At 36.8% G+C, this 16115-nt stretch overlaps 1 protein-coding gene across 1 annotated transcript in view; it reads left to right on the forward strand.

Annotated features, from left to right (window-relative positions):
* SORCS2 (sortilin related VPS10 domain containing receptor 2) overlaps positions 1-16115 on the forward strand; it is a 493766-nt gene that overhangs the window by 389266 nt on the left and 88385 nt on the right. The window contains 2 exon segments of the mRNA XM_088539999.1: positions 7695-7859; positions 10690-10763. Coding sequence (XP_088396125.1) covers positions 7695-7859; positions 10690-10763 — 239 coding nt within the window.

Consider the following 16115-nt stretch of genomic DNA (forward strand, 5'->3'; position numbering starts at 1 on the left):
ATGATGCTGAGATGGGCGCAACGTTTATCTTGTTCCTGCCTCTAGGAGTCTCTCTCAATCACTGCAGCATTTTAAAGATCTCAGTGATTTTAGCCAGCTTCTTCAGCCAGCTTGAACATATCCCATCTGATTGTTTGAACCTTCTCTGTGTACATATATATATATATATATGATTTTGCAACACGCTACGAATTCTTAAAAAGTTGTAATGTAGTCGCTTGGCATCCTGATGAGAAGTGCTTCCTAGAGTCAGGAGAGAAAGGAGTAGAAGCCCCTTGAAAACGATGCCTCAGTTGTAGGCAGTAGTATCTAGGGAACATAAGAGGATGGCTGTTGGCTGTGAAAGCTCTAGCAATCTGTGGAGTATTTAGGATAATTGCACTGGAGGGGACAATTTCTGTAAAGCCAGGTTCCCACAGTGATGTCTGGAAAGAAAAACAGTAAAAAAGCTCACGTTTTCAGTGTTCCCAGAAAATTCTCCTGGAGCCTCATGGAAGCGATACGGGCTATAATGAAAGGCCAAGGGCACACCTATAGCATTCTTAGGGTGCAAGGCAGAAAAGATCAAGAGCAATACTAAAGATTTTTACCTATTGCACAGGATGGTAAGGTCCTGATCAATCCAGTATTATTAATTTTTTTTAACCATAGCAACTGCCCTTTTTTTCTTTCATGTTTTCTCCCCATCCACTAATTACAATTCCTGTAATTTCTGTTCAAGTTTAGTGCTGTTTTTGCTGCCAACAAATTAGTGGCAGGAGACTAGGAACTGGCTTGACCTGTCTCTTCATTAGTTTCCATCAATGCACATATTCAGTCATCGTCGTGCATCCATTACCCTGTTTCATAAACATTTTTTATTTTACTTATTATTTGCTCTGTTATGTCTTCAGGCAGAAAAGATTTGCAGGTTTGCTGAAGGTCTGCAAAATAACTTTTTGAATTCTCCTAATGCCCAGCCTGAAGAGATGAGTGTGTGCCTGTTCTGTCTGGAAAACAATAAGGCTTGCGGAGATGTCGATGAGAAAGAAAGTAAATTGCCCATTTCTGCTGTGAAGGACAACTCCTATTTTATCTCCCAAGTCATGCTGAATTTCCTTATTTTATGGGAAGTATAAAAGCAGTTAGAGAACACTGCCCTGCTGTTACAGGAGCTGGCCGTATGCCTCCCCCAGCGCAGTCCCAAAGTCAAACTGCTGACTTAGAGCATTAAGAATACATGGTTTAGTTTCATACTGAATATGTGACAATATTAATGCAAAATCATCCTACAAAACACCTCAAAACCAGTCTTTTGTCTCTTTAGGTTTACAAACTACAAACAGTACATGAAAGGAGCACCTTTGCTCAAGAACTAGCAATAGCCATGCTAATATTAGACTTTGTGGGAATATCAAAGAACTCTCCTGTTTTAACTTAAGTTCTTTTTCTGAAAAGTAACATGAGGTGGAGATAGACATACAAAAAACAAGTATCCATAAAAAATTAAGTTTCTTAATCTCTGGAAAAGGTCCAGTTTTGGTTCCTGTCTTACTTTAACCTATACTGAAGAGAGCCATTGGATATACTAAAAGATACATCCTTGTTAATTAACTACTTATTCATCATAATAATACTGTGTTTTGAAGACATTAAATAATGCATGTGTCACTTGGAGTTTTGCATTTTCTATGAGCTATCAAAAATGAGTCAGCTAGTCTTCCAAAAGCCCTGCAAAACAAGTATAACTAACACAATAAAACAGAGGACTACCAAGATTTTGAGGACTGTTTCTACCTCTGTGTTCACTACTCTGACTTACCATATATTAGAGAAATACCTTTTTTTTTTTTTTTTAGTATACTCCTGTTCTGTAGAATCCCTGGACTGAAAGCACTGCTGTTCTAGTTATTGCTCTGGAAGCCTTTAGGACACATCATTCCTTATGAAAATTCAGTCTGCCATTATCTAATCCGAATGCAAACAATTTTGTGATCCCAGCATGTTGTAGAAGTGAGAGAGATGGTTTCCATGGAGGGAGAGGTGAAGTCTAAGTTTTCTTATCCTAGCCTCTCTAATAAGATTGATTTGTAATTAATATCGCCTGGAGAGTCGGTACAGAAATTACTTCTCTTAGAAGTGTCCAGTTATTGTGATCCGGCAGATTGCTAACAAGAGGGACGGTCAGGACTTCTGGGCCAGTCATGAACATCATCAGAACTTTTGTAGCTGTTTCTCTGTGTGCAATCATTGTTATGGTGTATAACTTCCCCTAAAAGTGATGCCCGTATAGTGAACGCTCTAGAGAAGCAGCAACTATTTCAAGATTAAGTTCTTTCAGTCACGTCTTATTGCAATATTAGCCAATTTCTCACCGTCTAGCTGCTACGATCCCGTTTTTGTGTTAAGCAAGGTGCCTGCTCAGTTGCTCATTCCCCATTCTGCCTGGTTTCTGTGTTACCAACCACTTCAGGTGTTAACCAGCTCATTTTAATATCTTGATCCGTTAAGATTCGCTGCCCATCATAAGTGCCTAACATATTGTTGGTGCTGGATAAATAATACTGTTCCTGCTATGCTACTCCAAATGATTAATGAGCTGACCACAATACAGGGAAAACTAAACTGTAACACATGGTTTCCATAGTCTATGTTCCCCAATGTGATAGTTTTGTATCTATGTTATATGTTTGTATGTATGTTAGTTTGTGTTTTGTCCTGAGATTATAAGATCAGCATAGCAGATATGTCTTGGGAGCCATCCTTAATGTTCCCACCTTTTATTCCAAACTGGGAGTTCTTAATGGAAACTAGCTAGTGTTCTGAAATGCATCTCTTGAAAATTTGTATGAAAATTTGAAAGAGGCTTTTCCTGAACAATTCTAGAAGCAGCTGGGAATGCTTACCAAGAAACATTAATATATTCGTCTGCAATGTATGTATGTTCATGTATGTATTCCATGAATATGCATTTATGCAGTTCAGTTGCACACGCAAGCTACTTTTTTAGCTCTTGTTAATTGGCTGTGGTTCAAACACATTCACTAATAACTAACATTTGTGAGGAGTCGTTTGGGGGACCACTTTAAGAGAAAAACATCCGTGAGATTGAGCTGCTATTGAGATGGCATTTTATTTTATTCTCTGTTAGGAGTTGCCCTGGGTCGATTCTTTAGTTATTGTTTTCACAAGTATGAGAATAATGGATCTCACTCTGCCGTTTTGCTATTCTTGAGTTATCAGGTCTTACATATCATCCAGGATAAAAATCATAACCCTTGGCAGTCCATTTTGTGTATTTTTATGGATGCCTTCTGAGAAGCAACATCTCATTTACGATCAGGACCAAGAGCTGGAGTAATTTCTGCACCAGCCAAGCACATCTAATAACACATAAATAATGTAAATTGTAAAAACAAGAAAAATAGATGAGTTAGTTACTTAGTCTGAAAAATGCTGAGGGTGTGACTGTAGTGCTGCTGAGCTATAAACACTGCCCTAATATCAGTAATGTTGCTACCAAGAAGATTTAAGTCCAAAATTGGGTGGAAACAGTACATAGACATGCAGTTTTATGTGATGGTATCAGTTAGAGTTTAGATGCTGCCCATCAGCCTCATTTCCAGTTCAGGTGAGCACCTTCACCAAGGTCTGCTGGAGATTTCTTAATAGAAATTAATTGACCTTCTCAGGAACAGCTCATAAGTTTAAGATTAGAGGTGCCATTAAGGTTTTAGCTGAGATGGTCCAGAGAACTCATCCCCTCTAGGAGTGAGTGTCTGTAGCTGAAGAGTTTCTACATTTTGTTTTCATATTCAGCCAAAACTGGGTTCCTTCTTTCAGGTTCGGAGTGCTGTGGAAGAGCACGGTTTGATTTCAGACCATAAACAGGATTATGTAATTACAAACCAATGCTTATCATCTTTTTCTCTGCTTACCACAGAAATCTGCTGTGGCAGATCTGTTACACTGTGAGCCTAGATGTGTCTTTTTGATAAAAATTTGGGGGGGTGGTTCTTTTTTTACTTTTTTATACTAAAGAAAAGGAAATGAAAATTAAAGCAAGAAATAAAGTTAAGATCAGCTTCTGAAGCTAAAATAATACAAGTTAAAAGATGGCACTGTATTAGAAAAAGTGCTGATTAAGATCAAATTTATCTTGAATTTAGATTTTCATTGGACCTAAACTGAAGGGAGGAGATTTATATCTCAAATACCATGCAAGTGATGCATGGTAATATTCTGCGTTTATTTCCACTTGAAATTACAGTACAGCTTTGGCTTGCTGCCCAATCTACAGTTAAGATACCCCAGTAATCAATATAATTATTTCAGTTCTTCATGGCAATAGTAGGGAAAAGGAAGTATTATGCTCAAGACTTTGCAGCCTAAACTGTCTGACTCATTTTATTCTCAGGGCTCAGTTTAACTGGTGTTCCACCCGGTAGAAGGAATAGTTAGACATACACATTTACCACTCAATTCTGAAAGGGAGATTAAGCAGTTGGATTTAATCACATTATTTCCAGAATTATTTGACTTCTGTTTTCATCAACTTTTCCTTTCTCCATGGCTTTTTTTTTCCTAGAATACTTTATGTGCATATATATGGATATAGGGATATATGCATATTATATATATATATATGGAATGCATATATATGCATGATATTTTTAATTTCTACTAGACCTTTTTTTTTTACTCACTTCCCACTGATCTAGGCCATATTCTTTTCATTCTCATTTCTCTTGAAACATTCTTCTACCTCCATTTGACTATTGTTGTTTATTCATATCTGATGTGAATATACACACATTGCTATTGTGGTTTATTTAGCTGATGGAAGATTAAGAAATGAGGTTGCAGACAAACTGCATAACACAAAGTTAGTTTTTCTAAAAAGATTTTTAGAGTCTGACAGGAGGGAGGAATGTTAAATAAAGTTGTTCAGAAGTTTAAGTGAAGATTAGATGTGATTGAAATCTATTCTCATTTTTGAAGCCAAAATCACTCAAGCAAGTAGTTATTTATTTTGAGTTAAAATCCTCAGCAATCACAGTTAGTCAGCTCCTCTCTTAGCATGTCCTAGTTCCATCTCTGCATTAGTCACAAGCTCTCTTGCTGGTGGGAGGGTTTGCTACTTGTTCTACTTACAGAGTAAATAGAACTTGTTACGGAGAGCTTTTGACATGGGTACAGTAGTTTCTCTGGAGGATTCTCTTCCATAAGTATTGTTCGCCAGCGGGCATGTCTGAGCGACCAGCGTATTAGCTGTGGGAAGCAGATCTGTATGCTTGGTGCATAATGATCAATTTAAACTACTGAAATATAAATCGGAACACTGAGTGAAATTCAAAAATATTTTATTAAATGAATTACGATGCTTGTGTGGATAAGAGTATAGTTAGGGGCTCTGCCACATATGCTTCAATTTCTACAGTCTTTAGGCTAACTTTCTTCTCTGAGATTTAACTGAAAGGAACATAGCCCGTTTTTTAACTGCAATGATAGCAAATCTGAGTGTGTTCACATTCATTATATTTGGCATTTTGCTTACGACTTCAGTTTTTAGAAGGATGTTACTGAGTGAGCCCTACCTTGCATTTATTTCTGTTCTCTGAAAGCAGTTTTTTGAGTCTTAGCTCATTAACAATGAAAAACACCCCCACATTTATAAATTTAATTTGTTAATTATGTTGAATGCCCAATTTTCTTTTCTTTTCTTTTTTTTTTGGTTTGGTTTTGTTTTTGTTGTTTGTTTTGTCGGAAGCACAAAATCCATTAAGCCAGGGAAAGAAAACAAGATAATGGCGCTGTAGTCCAGAGGTTACCATTCCCCTCACATCCCATCCATGCGTTTTCCAGGGAATGTGGCGCGCTGATGTGTTGTCTCAGCTGTATGCATTTTTAAAGATGTTAACAGCAGAGAATCAAGATGATAACACTGACTGATAGATTTGTTTGAACTAGAAGACGGTACCCAAAGGTATTAAGCTTTCCATCTGGAATTAGTGACATGCTGCTTCTAGGGCCAACACTTGCAAGGAAGGACATGGATGGACAAGCATGGGTCTCGTGACCAGCCTACGTGCCCACGTGTTCACATGCAAGGATGTGTCTGGACACAAGTGTCACCATGAGCTCCGGGGCAGCTACATTGTGGAGGCCGCTTGGCCTCTTAACGCAGCACCGGGTCCTTTCTCATGTGATCTGAGTTGGCACAGCATAGCTCAGTCAGCAAGCAGACAGTTTGAGTTAATTTATTTCCAAGGAAAATGCTGATGTTTTGTGCCTCAGTTGCAGCTGGTAACGGGGAAGTACTGGGCAGTCCTCTCCACCTTGCGATGCAAGGAGCCCATCATGGTGAGACTGAATTTGAGGGCAGTGTTGTGCTTCTGAACAAAACTTACTTGGACTATACATACTTGGACTACATATACAAATAAACAGATGCAGTTTAAATAGTTTAGCCAGAAAAAAAAGGAAACTATTAGTTGCAACAGAAATAAGATATGGCATTTATGAAGGTGTGATTCTACAAATATTGTATTTACAATTTTTTTTCTAAAGAGTAATAGCAGAAAAAACCTCAATCCAGCTGTCATCTCTGCGTAGTTCATGAGAAATTCCAACGTTTTCAGCTTCAACTATACTTCAAAAACAGTAATTACATTAAAAAGATTCTGTTTTGTCTAATGTATTTGAACATAAATGTTTATATTATTACTGGATGCTGTTTATGTCTTAGTACTTTACAGCCACTACAGAGAACAGTGATCAAGATCCTGTGGTGTCCTTTGCATCATCTGTTTAATATTTACATTATATTTTGATTGCAGCACCTTTTTATTACTGTTGAAGTGTGAAACAAAAAGAGCTCAGGTGGCCTTTGAAAATCCATGTTGTATTTGTAGGCTAATATAAAAGCACCTTTCTCTTTGCAAACTAGTCCAGGAGAGATGATAGAAATGGATCCTCGCTGTGTCGTTTTCAGAACCACACTATAAGGCACTGGCAAGTCACAAAGGGTGAAGGAGTTAAGAAAGTATGACGGATTAAGTTAGGTGAGGAGACGGTCTTTTTTACTGAAAGCCACCATGAAGTCCACACAGGGACATCTAGGACTTTTACTTTGTTTGAGTCCAAGTATTAAATGAAGGGAAAGGCAAATAAATGACTGACATATTTTTCTGCATCTAAATGAATTACCATCTTATCCAAAATGTGTCAACAGAAGAATGGTGTAGCAGTGGAGGGATATTTTAGGCCATTTCTTTCTCTTGGGTGATTCTTTTAATGTCACTATGTCTGTGATTATTTTTAGATTTAATTTTCTCAAAAGGAGCCTCACATGAAGTGATTTATTTATATGGATATATAAAAATAATTCTTTACTAGTGTCAACTTTTTGTTATACTTGAGAATTTTGCACATGGTTTCCTGAGTCTTTCATGAGGATCAAAATACAAGGTAGTAATTTTGAGTAGAGGTGAGGACCATAGTGAATTTGGTGATTCTAAAGAGAAAATAGAGAGTTTAACATTCACAGATTTGGTGAGGGAAGTTGAGTAAGACTTGGAGGTCCTTGTTGTTCCTTAGATACTTTTGAATCTCTTGTCTGCAGAATTCTCATAAATAATGTATGTGCAAAATCTGATGTTTATACGAGAAAAATAAGTCTGTTATCTATATTATGTTTTTTTTTTCTTTTTTAGATAATTCTTGTAAGTTCTTCCCATAATGATCGTGATCAAAGTCTTTTCATAAGCACTGATGAAGGAGCCACTTTCCAAAAACAGCCCATTAATTTCTTTGTGGAAACTCTCCTATTTCACCCAAAAGAAGAAGACAAAGTACTTGCTTACACCAAAGAAAGCAAGGTAAAACTCAGAGATACTATATTTTTTTCAACATTTGGGCATTATTTCTTTAAGGTGATGTAAAAGAGTTGTGATATGCTGGTTACTGATGAGTTTTATAAATTATGTATATTGTTATGAAATCATTTGTCCATTAGGGGAACCATATTCAGTTTTCTAGAAGCTTATCTGAATACTTTTCGCACGCATCTCCAATCTATTTGGTTTTCAGTAATTTCAATCCTGGCATTTCCAGATGAATTTTGTTAATGTTCCTCATATATCGTAATATAGTTAACTACTGTATTTGAAACGTGCCACTGCCTAGAACATGACCATAAGTGATTGCTGTTTAATTTTAAGTGTAGTAAGAAGTTTATGACACGGAAGCACTGCTTTCAGAAGTCTTTTCTTTGGAAATGTGCATTAACATCAAATAAAATAAACTTAGAGGAGCCTAGGAATCACAGAATCTGAAAAAAAAAAAAGGAGTAATTGTCTCACACACTGAGTATTCACACTAAATTCAGATTCAGAAACTGTGTCATGTTGTTTGTAGATTTTGAGTATCTTTCAGCTTGCTTCCAATTAAATTAAACTATAAAGACAAATGTCAATTTTCTGGATGTGTTAGTCATGGAAAGACTGAGCACATACTCCTTGCCTAGTGTAACTCCTTGCCAAAACTGAACCTGTAAAATCACTGTGATTGTCGTCGTGATAGGGATTCTGACTTACTTCTGTCTGTTTTCCTATTTTAAGCTGCAATTAGGTAGGCTGTAGGATAGAAATAGAATGAAAATCATAAAAAGTCAAATTTGCTGACAAAATACATGGAATGTATTACTTTTCTCAGTCTTTTAGTATAACAATAGAAGGAGACAACCTTAAAGACTTACTGGGCAAGTCCTACAATCTTTGCTTAAAGTGTATAGGAAAATAAGATACTCTTGTTCATAAGTGGATGAATAATTTGCTTAAGTTTTGTGTAAGAGATGAAATATTCTGCCTTGGAAAGAGAGGAAGAAAGAGGTCACTCTGCTAAATCAATGGTCTTGAGAGATAATGCTGATCTGAATTTGACCAAGGGGTCATCTACTCTAGATTTTCAAGTTAACTAACTTTACATGATGCTAGTAGTATCTAAAAGTAACATGATATAAGCCTTAGCAGAAGCTATTACCTCCTGTCACTTAAATAATTTCTTACAAAGGCACTCTTGAGAGCACAAGGAATGCAAGGAAGGCTAAATGAATAGCGATTGAAGGCTTCTCTGTCATCTGCTGGAACATCACGGCCTTTCTCACAACTTCTGATTTGATTTAGTGCTTGCTTTATCTTGCAAAATCTGCAATGTTCTTTCATTCAGAAACATAGATATTATTTAAAAAAAGCTCTAGCCTGTAGCTGACACTGTAAATGAATGCAAATTCAGTCATTGTAGTTAGATTAATCTATCTACTATCTCAAATCTATGCTTTCTTTTTTAGCTACCCCAATAATAAAGAATAGCAATCTCTTGTTTACTAGGTCTATATAAAGTTCAAAGGATGAAAGAAAGACTTAAGTAATGCATTTTCTGTTTGTTTGCCTGTTTTTTTTTCAGGAGTGACTAGATACATTTATTGGATGAGTGATACTTAACAGAATTAAAACAACTATTAAAATTATAGAGAACTATTTGCTGAAGAGCTGATGATGAGAAAGTTACCTCATTCTTTATCTCTGTGTATTAAGTATGGCTGCTTGTCTGTAGCAAAACGAAATGTGCAATAGTTTTTTTTTTTTTCATTTGTCATTAAACCTGTCCGTTAACAACAAAAATTAATAATAGTAATTTCTTAATAATTATTAAAAGATCTGTCCTCTCACTCAATCAGTTACTGAATAGGTGAACTACTATCACACCGCAGTGAAATAGTTTTATTTTTTTTCTTTTTTTCTAGTGGAGATGTTAAGGGAAAACCCCATTATGTGTAAATTTTACCAAATAAGCAATACATATAGAAAGCAGTATGTTTTAAATCTGCCTTTTAATAATTCTGGTAGATATTTGCTGTTTGTAATGGCAGAAACGTTTTATGAAGACAGACACTGGAGGAGGGAGGTTTCTTAGCAGCAGTTCACATCTTGCTTTATTATGGGGAAATATTTTGCCCGCGGTGTTTAGATCCAACCTTGTCATCCGCATTCTGCTTTTAATGTGTGTGAAGCACTTGGAGACGAGGTGGAACCTCAGCCTTCCCTGTCCTCCTGGCCAGCTCCTGCCTCTCCGCAGGGTGACCTTTTCTCAGGGGACACAAACTAGTGTCTGTCAAGCAAGTCTCTCCTCATGGTCCTACAAATGTCTGTCCCCATCAAATCTCTTAAGCATTTCTGTAATATTTTGGTTGTATCTGAACATTCAATTGATGACTTGGCTTAAGTATATTTGACTGAATTAAAGCATAAGGAAAGCATTTGTGGTTGTCTGGTCACTGAATGGAAAGAAGGCAGAGAAAAGTGTCCTTGTGCCCTCCCTCTAACCATGCCAGGGTCAAACTGAATCTGACCCAAAATGAACTGTGCGTTGTTTTCACAGTCAAGAATACATTGTCACTGAATCTTGTGTTTTGTAGATTATTAAAAAAAAACTTTGTGTTTCATTGATTAAAAAAAGAAATGCTATCACTCTGAAAATCTTTGGAAGAACTCCTAGAAATGATTTTATTTTTTATTAGTGTGGAGTCCATAACTTTAATAATGGCCCTGTACATAAGTACATAACAAGCAATTTCCCATCATCTGATTGTTTTTCTCCACTCTCTCCCTCTTTTTTTTTTATTTCTTTTTTTCTACTTTTCTTTTGAAGGTTTATGTGTCAGTTGATTTGGGGAAAAAGTGGATCCTGCTGCAGGAGAGAGTTTCAAAAGATCATATTTTTTGGTAAGAACCATTTTATTCTCCAAATAAAATGATGAGTAGAAGTATTTGATTCTAATCAATTGCAGTGTTTTTGGAGTTACTGATAAGGACTGTAGGAGCCTTGGCAACTTGTGCAGTGCTAGCATGTCAGCATTCCTTCATCCACTACTGCAGATTTATTCTTATCTGCGGTCTGTGGCCCCCAAAATTCAAAGAACTTCAAATGTTCAGTGAAGTTGCTCTTCCTTTTGCTTGTAAAATTGATCGTTAGAAAAGAGAGCAGTCTTTCTGCAGAGGAAAATCTGTGAAATATTGAAGAAAATTTGAATCAGACACATTGACTACAGCCATATATTAATTTACACATATAGCTTTATGGAGTATACACACCCATACACCGTATGATCTTATTTTTATTTTGAATATTTTCCATCTCTCAAAATATTTATAAAGTGATCTTTGAAGATTTAGAAAGTTGAAGGTTTAAAAGGTTGAAGAATAAAAATGCCTTTTTTATATACTAATGAAATCACTTTGCAAATTTTTGCACTGTGAAATTATTGTGTAAATTTTTAAATTCAAATTAAGAGTTTTTATTATGCCAGCAATTTTAATTGATTTCATTTTTAAAAGTGGTCAATTTACACTCACAACACTTATTTTGATGTGAATTTTAATTCTCTGATATGTGTTGATTGCATAAAGTATAATTATCTGTGTGTTTGTGGAGTGACATCTGGCTTTTGGCATTACTGTGTAGTTTGCCAAGTGGTGTGGCCAGTTCTCAAATGGATTTACCTGATTTCAGCTGCCCAATTTGCTACATGTTTGACATTCATGCTGTTCATGTTCCTAAGGCAGCTGGTGTCCACTTGAGTTGAACTGAATAATGATCCTGGCAAAAGGCAAAAATGAAACACCCCAAAGCAGACAAACTTAAGCTTCTGATGTAGAAGTTGCATTTAATAAAATACACAGAGCTGTTACAATACATGGCCTACATAGACTGTGGCAATGAGTCCCAATATGCAGCAGTGCATGTGGTGCCCCTGGGGAAGCAGGGCAGGATGGTGGCAGTGGCACATGAACAGGTTGAGCTATGCCAGGTTCTCCCCGTTGCACAGAGCTGTGAGCACAAGACCAGACCTCCCCTGGTTGCACTGTTGTCAAAATTGCCCCCTGGAAATACCAAGGCAACTCTTTTTGTACTTCCCCATGTCTCTTTTTCAATGTTATTACTTCAAAATCATGTTTGTCCGTAAACTTCACATTCAAGAAAGAGTAACAAGCTGTAGTAGTTCGTGCATTTTTGTCAGTTAGGAATCTTGGTTTCTTTTTTCCTAATTTCCTTTGATTTCTAGCAAGAACAGTAACAGCTTGCCACACCAAGGATTTGGGGTCAGGAACTTAGTACTTTATCGGTGCTGAATGATTGTTCTTCTAAGCTTTGTAAAAGCCAGAAAAATAACAATTATAAGATCTTTTTAGTCTATTACCATGTGGTGTTCCACATCACAATATACCTTTTACAGAATCTGCTTTGAGTGGAGGGTTTGACTATGCTCTGGTGAAAGATGCTGTGACTATGTGAATTTTCTGCTTTTCTGTGGCCTTCATCTATCTGCTAGATAGAAACAAATATTTGTGCAATTTTCAGTGAGCGTAAATCTATGGGCTTTCTCGTGCCTTGGCTATTTCTGCTCAGTTCAGTGCTCTTTTCTTGATAGTATGCAATATCTGATGCTTTAGATGGAGGTGAAATGAATCCAAAATAATTGCCCATTTTTCTATAAATGGAGGAGCATGGCTTGCTGATATTGGCTGGTTTTATCAAGAAGTATTACATTTTACTGGGCAGCTGTTTCTTCTTTGATGCCAGTGGAGCTTTGCCTTTATATACTAGTTGATGATCTAGCCTCAGATTTTTATTTTAGCCTGGTAAGTACAAATGTAATCCATCATAATATTTTCCAAGGCTCTTCTTAAAACAATTTCCTTCTAGGCCTCCAGCAGCAGCCAGATCTTCATGCATATCCTGAAAAAGCCTTTTCTGTTCTTTACTGAAAATATGAATGAATTTAATTGAATGTCGATTTATAAGATGGGAAGGTCAGTAGGACTTTAGTAGCTTAAAGTATTCATGTTCAGATCAAATACTGTAAGATACTGCTTGTATATAAGCAATATATTCAAATACTCTTCTAGATTTTATTTGCTTTTCAAGAGTTCTGGACCATTCCTTACATACCTTTGCAGATTCAACATATGGAATTCAGTCTTTCATGATAGTGGAACTAACTGAGATATAGTTATTGATATCAGTGGAAACTGTCTACTGTCATCTTGGTTTTAGGAGCATAGAATGTTGTCTTCCCTTTTCTTATTTAGAGTGGCATCTTTGGCCTCTCTCAGTCTTATTACCATATTCTATGTTCTTTTGCAAAGAAAACTCAACTAATCCTTCCAGATAGTTTTTCTTCTGTTAGAGGCTTAGGAGGTGGGACCAAAAGGCATATAAAGCTCCAGATGGATATAAGGATGATTGGAAAACTTTCATTTCTTTTAGAAATTCCTTTCAACTCAAACTGAAAAATCAAAATATAGAAAGAAAATTGTTCAGAAAACTTTCAAATGGAAGTACTGAAAATAAAAGCTCTGGCATTTTTCATTTAAAAGCATTTTTTTAGGTTTTCAAAACAAAGCATAAAATCACACAATCACAAAATGGTTGAGGTTGGAAGGGATCTCCAGAGATCACCTAGTCCAACCCCGCTGCTCCAGCAGGGACACCTAGAGCACGTGGCACAGGGTGGCATCCAGGCGGGTTTGGAAGATCTCCAGAGAAGGAGACTCCACAGCCTCTCTGGGCAGCCTGTTCCAGGGCTCTGTCACCCTCACAGGAAACAAGCTCTTCCTCATATGGAGGTGGAACTGCCTGTGTTTCAACTTACACCCGTTACCCCTTGTCCTGTCACCGGCCACCACAGGGAAGAGCCTGGCTCCATCCTCCCTACAGTCATCCCTCAGGTACTTGAACAGGTTAATCAAATCTCCTCTCAGCCTTCTCTTCTCCAGAGAATGTTTGGTCAAATGGTGGGTAACAATATCATTCCAAATGTGTCACTTTGTTTTTTTATCAATATTTATTAAATCTTCTATTTCTTTATTAACATTATTTGGAAAGTTTCAAATCCTTTTTTTCTTTTTCTGGTGAAACATTTCAATTTGGGGCAAATTGCTATGCTTTAAAGAGAATTTGGATACTTTGACAAACCTAAGTACTGCACATAAACTGCAACCGACCATACAGTATTGCCCCTAATGCGATGATTTCTATGTAAGTGGTGCTACAGAATCTAACTTTTATAAGCATTTATTTTCTCTGATTCTTAGCATATTTGTAGGAGGGAATGAAGAGAGATTGCTTTAGAAATAGAGTTATATTACCTGTCTCTGCCAAACATTAAGCACCCACACTTCATATAGTGTGTAATTGCTTTTATGTATCAAGCCCATTTAAAAAAAAAAAGTAGTATATCAGAGGGAAAAAATATATCTGTAATTTAGGATTCTTCTGGCTCTGCTGCTATTCTTTTCAATCCCCAAGGCTTATGCACCAGTTAAATTCCTTTTGATTTCTCAAAACAGAGCTTAGTAATATATAAGTGAAGAATAGATTGTGAATCAGCTGTCTACAGCAGCACAAATACCCCAGGACAGCAAGACATGAATCAGTAATTACCAGGGAATTAGGCCCAGCACATTTTCTTTATGACTCTGTCCAGAGCCTTAGAAACAGCTTATCTTCAGTGCACTAGAATATGTGGATCTTGTGCTATAGATATCTCTTATTTTTAGATACAGGCTCTCCATTTTCACGAGAGATGAAAAATAAAACTAAAAAATGATGAGTTTATTTGGGAAGAACATTTGTACTCAGGGGACCGTAGTTCTGTTCTCATCATGAAATCCCGCCCGAGTAATCAATCACAGCTGGAGCCATTAATGTCAAGTGCAGTGAGTTCCTGGCTATTCAAGTGTCAGGTGAAAGAGTCGGTTTCAGAGATGTTATGCCCTGAAGGGAGGAGAAATGGAAAGAGGATTTCATTGAGCCATTAAGAGCGAATTTTGTATGAAAGGCTCTTGTGTGGGAAGGCAAGAATCCATGCGGTCAGTCATTCTTATGTTTGACTTAATCACTTGGGATAATATTTGTTTCTATTTCTGTGTAGTGATCGATACCAGAAAACACTCCATCTCTGCTATTTGGAACAGGCTGCCAAAAGAATGCTATTATTAAAAAAGCCATTTAAGGCACAGGGGGGTAAATAAGGAACAGCGTGCATTGACTGTGTAGAGCATGGACTGTATCGTCAAAGGCCCAGTTTTGTCTCCCTGAGTAACCAGATTGCCAACAGTCAATATCATTTTAATTTAGTGAGAGGAAACATTTGCAGTAGGGAAAAATCCTGATGCTCTTTGCTCTTTTATGCAGCCACAATATCTTTTGGTCAAGCTCTTCTATAGCAAGCCAAGAATAACGTGGTTTTGACTTGCTTTCTAGGCAGAACAGTGTTCTTAAAGATATCATGTGAATTACTGGGAATCGATTGTCAGTCTAAACAGGGCACTTGTTACCTTTTGGATAACCTTCACATCAAGAGACCATAGGAAAGGCAGACAGAGGATACCTGCTGGTTTTTAGGGGCCTTTGATGGGAAACCCCTCCACACCAGAGAGTGGGGTCGGTGGTGGTTGTTGGTGCTTTCAGATAGCGTTTTTGAAGGTATCTTTTAATCAGCATGCGATGTGTTCCAGGGAACTGGATCAAATACTTAGCAAGGAAGGAACCTATTTAAAAGAAAGAGATAGCTAATCTGTAGCAGACTCTTCCTTGTTAGAGTTTGGGGATAATTGCTCCCCTGAAAATGAGCCTGGAATCCTGGAAACACTAAAGTTTTTTCTGCATAGAAATAAAATATGAAATCATAATTATTATGCAAGAGATTGTTGCTTGTGATTCACATTTTGAGATAGTAGGGATACACATCAGTGGTAAATTTTGTTCATGTATACTACATATCAAATTTTATTGGCATATTTCTAATGTGGCATGTGACAAGAAAATAGTGGAGCAGTTTGTGCTGAAGAAAGGTCATAAGTATAAGCAAAATCACTGTTAAAAAAATCAAAAGATTTGGTAATTGGGATTCTTACAGAGTAATGCTTAGAATTGTAGCATTCTTATTTAAAAGTATAAATAACATAATGTTCATTTCATGGACTGTGTATTTATATGCAGACCAAGGCATGCACAGGGAGCTTGTTAGTTCACTCCATTGCACATTCTTTATGCTGATGTAACTCTGCTAA

The sequence above is a fragment of the Tinamus guttatus genome, unplaced genomic scaffold (assembly GCF_059628265.1).
Source record: "Tinamus guttatus ecotype Peru unplaced genomic scaffold, ASM5962826v1 Tinamus_guttatus_pri_ptg000052l, whole genome shotgun sequence".
In the NCBI taxonomy this organism is placed as follows: Eukaryota; Metazoa; Chordata; class Aves; order Tinamiformes; family Tinamidae; genus Tinamus; species Tinamus guttatus.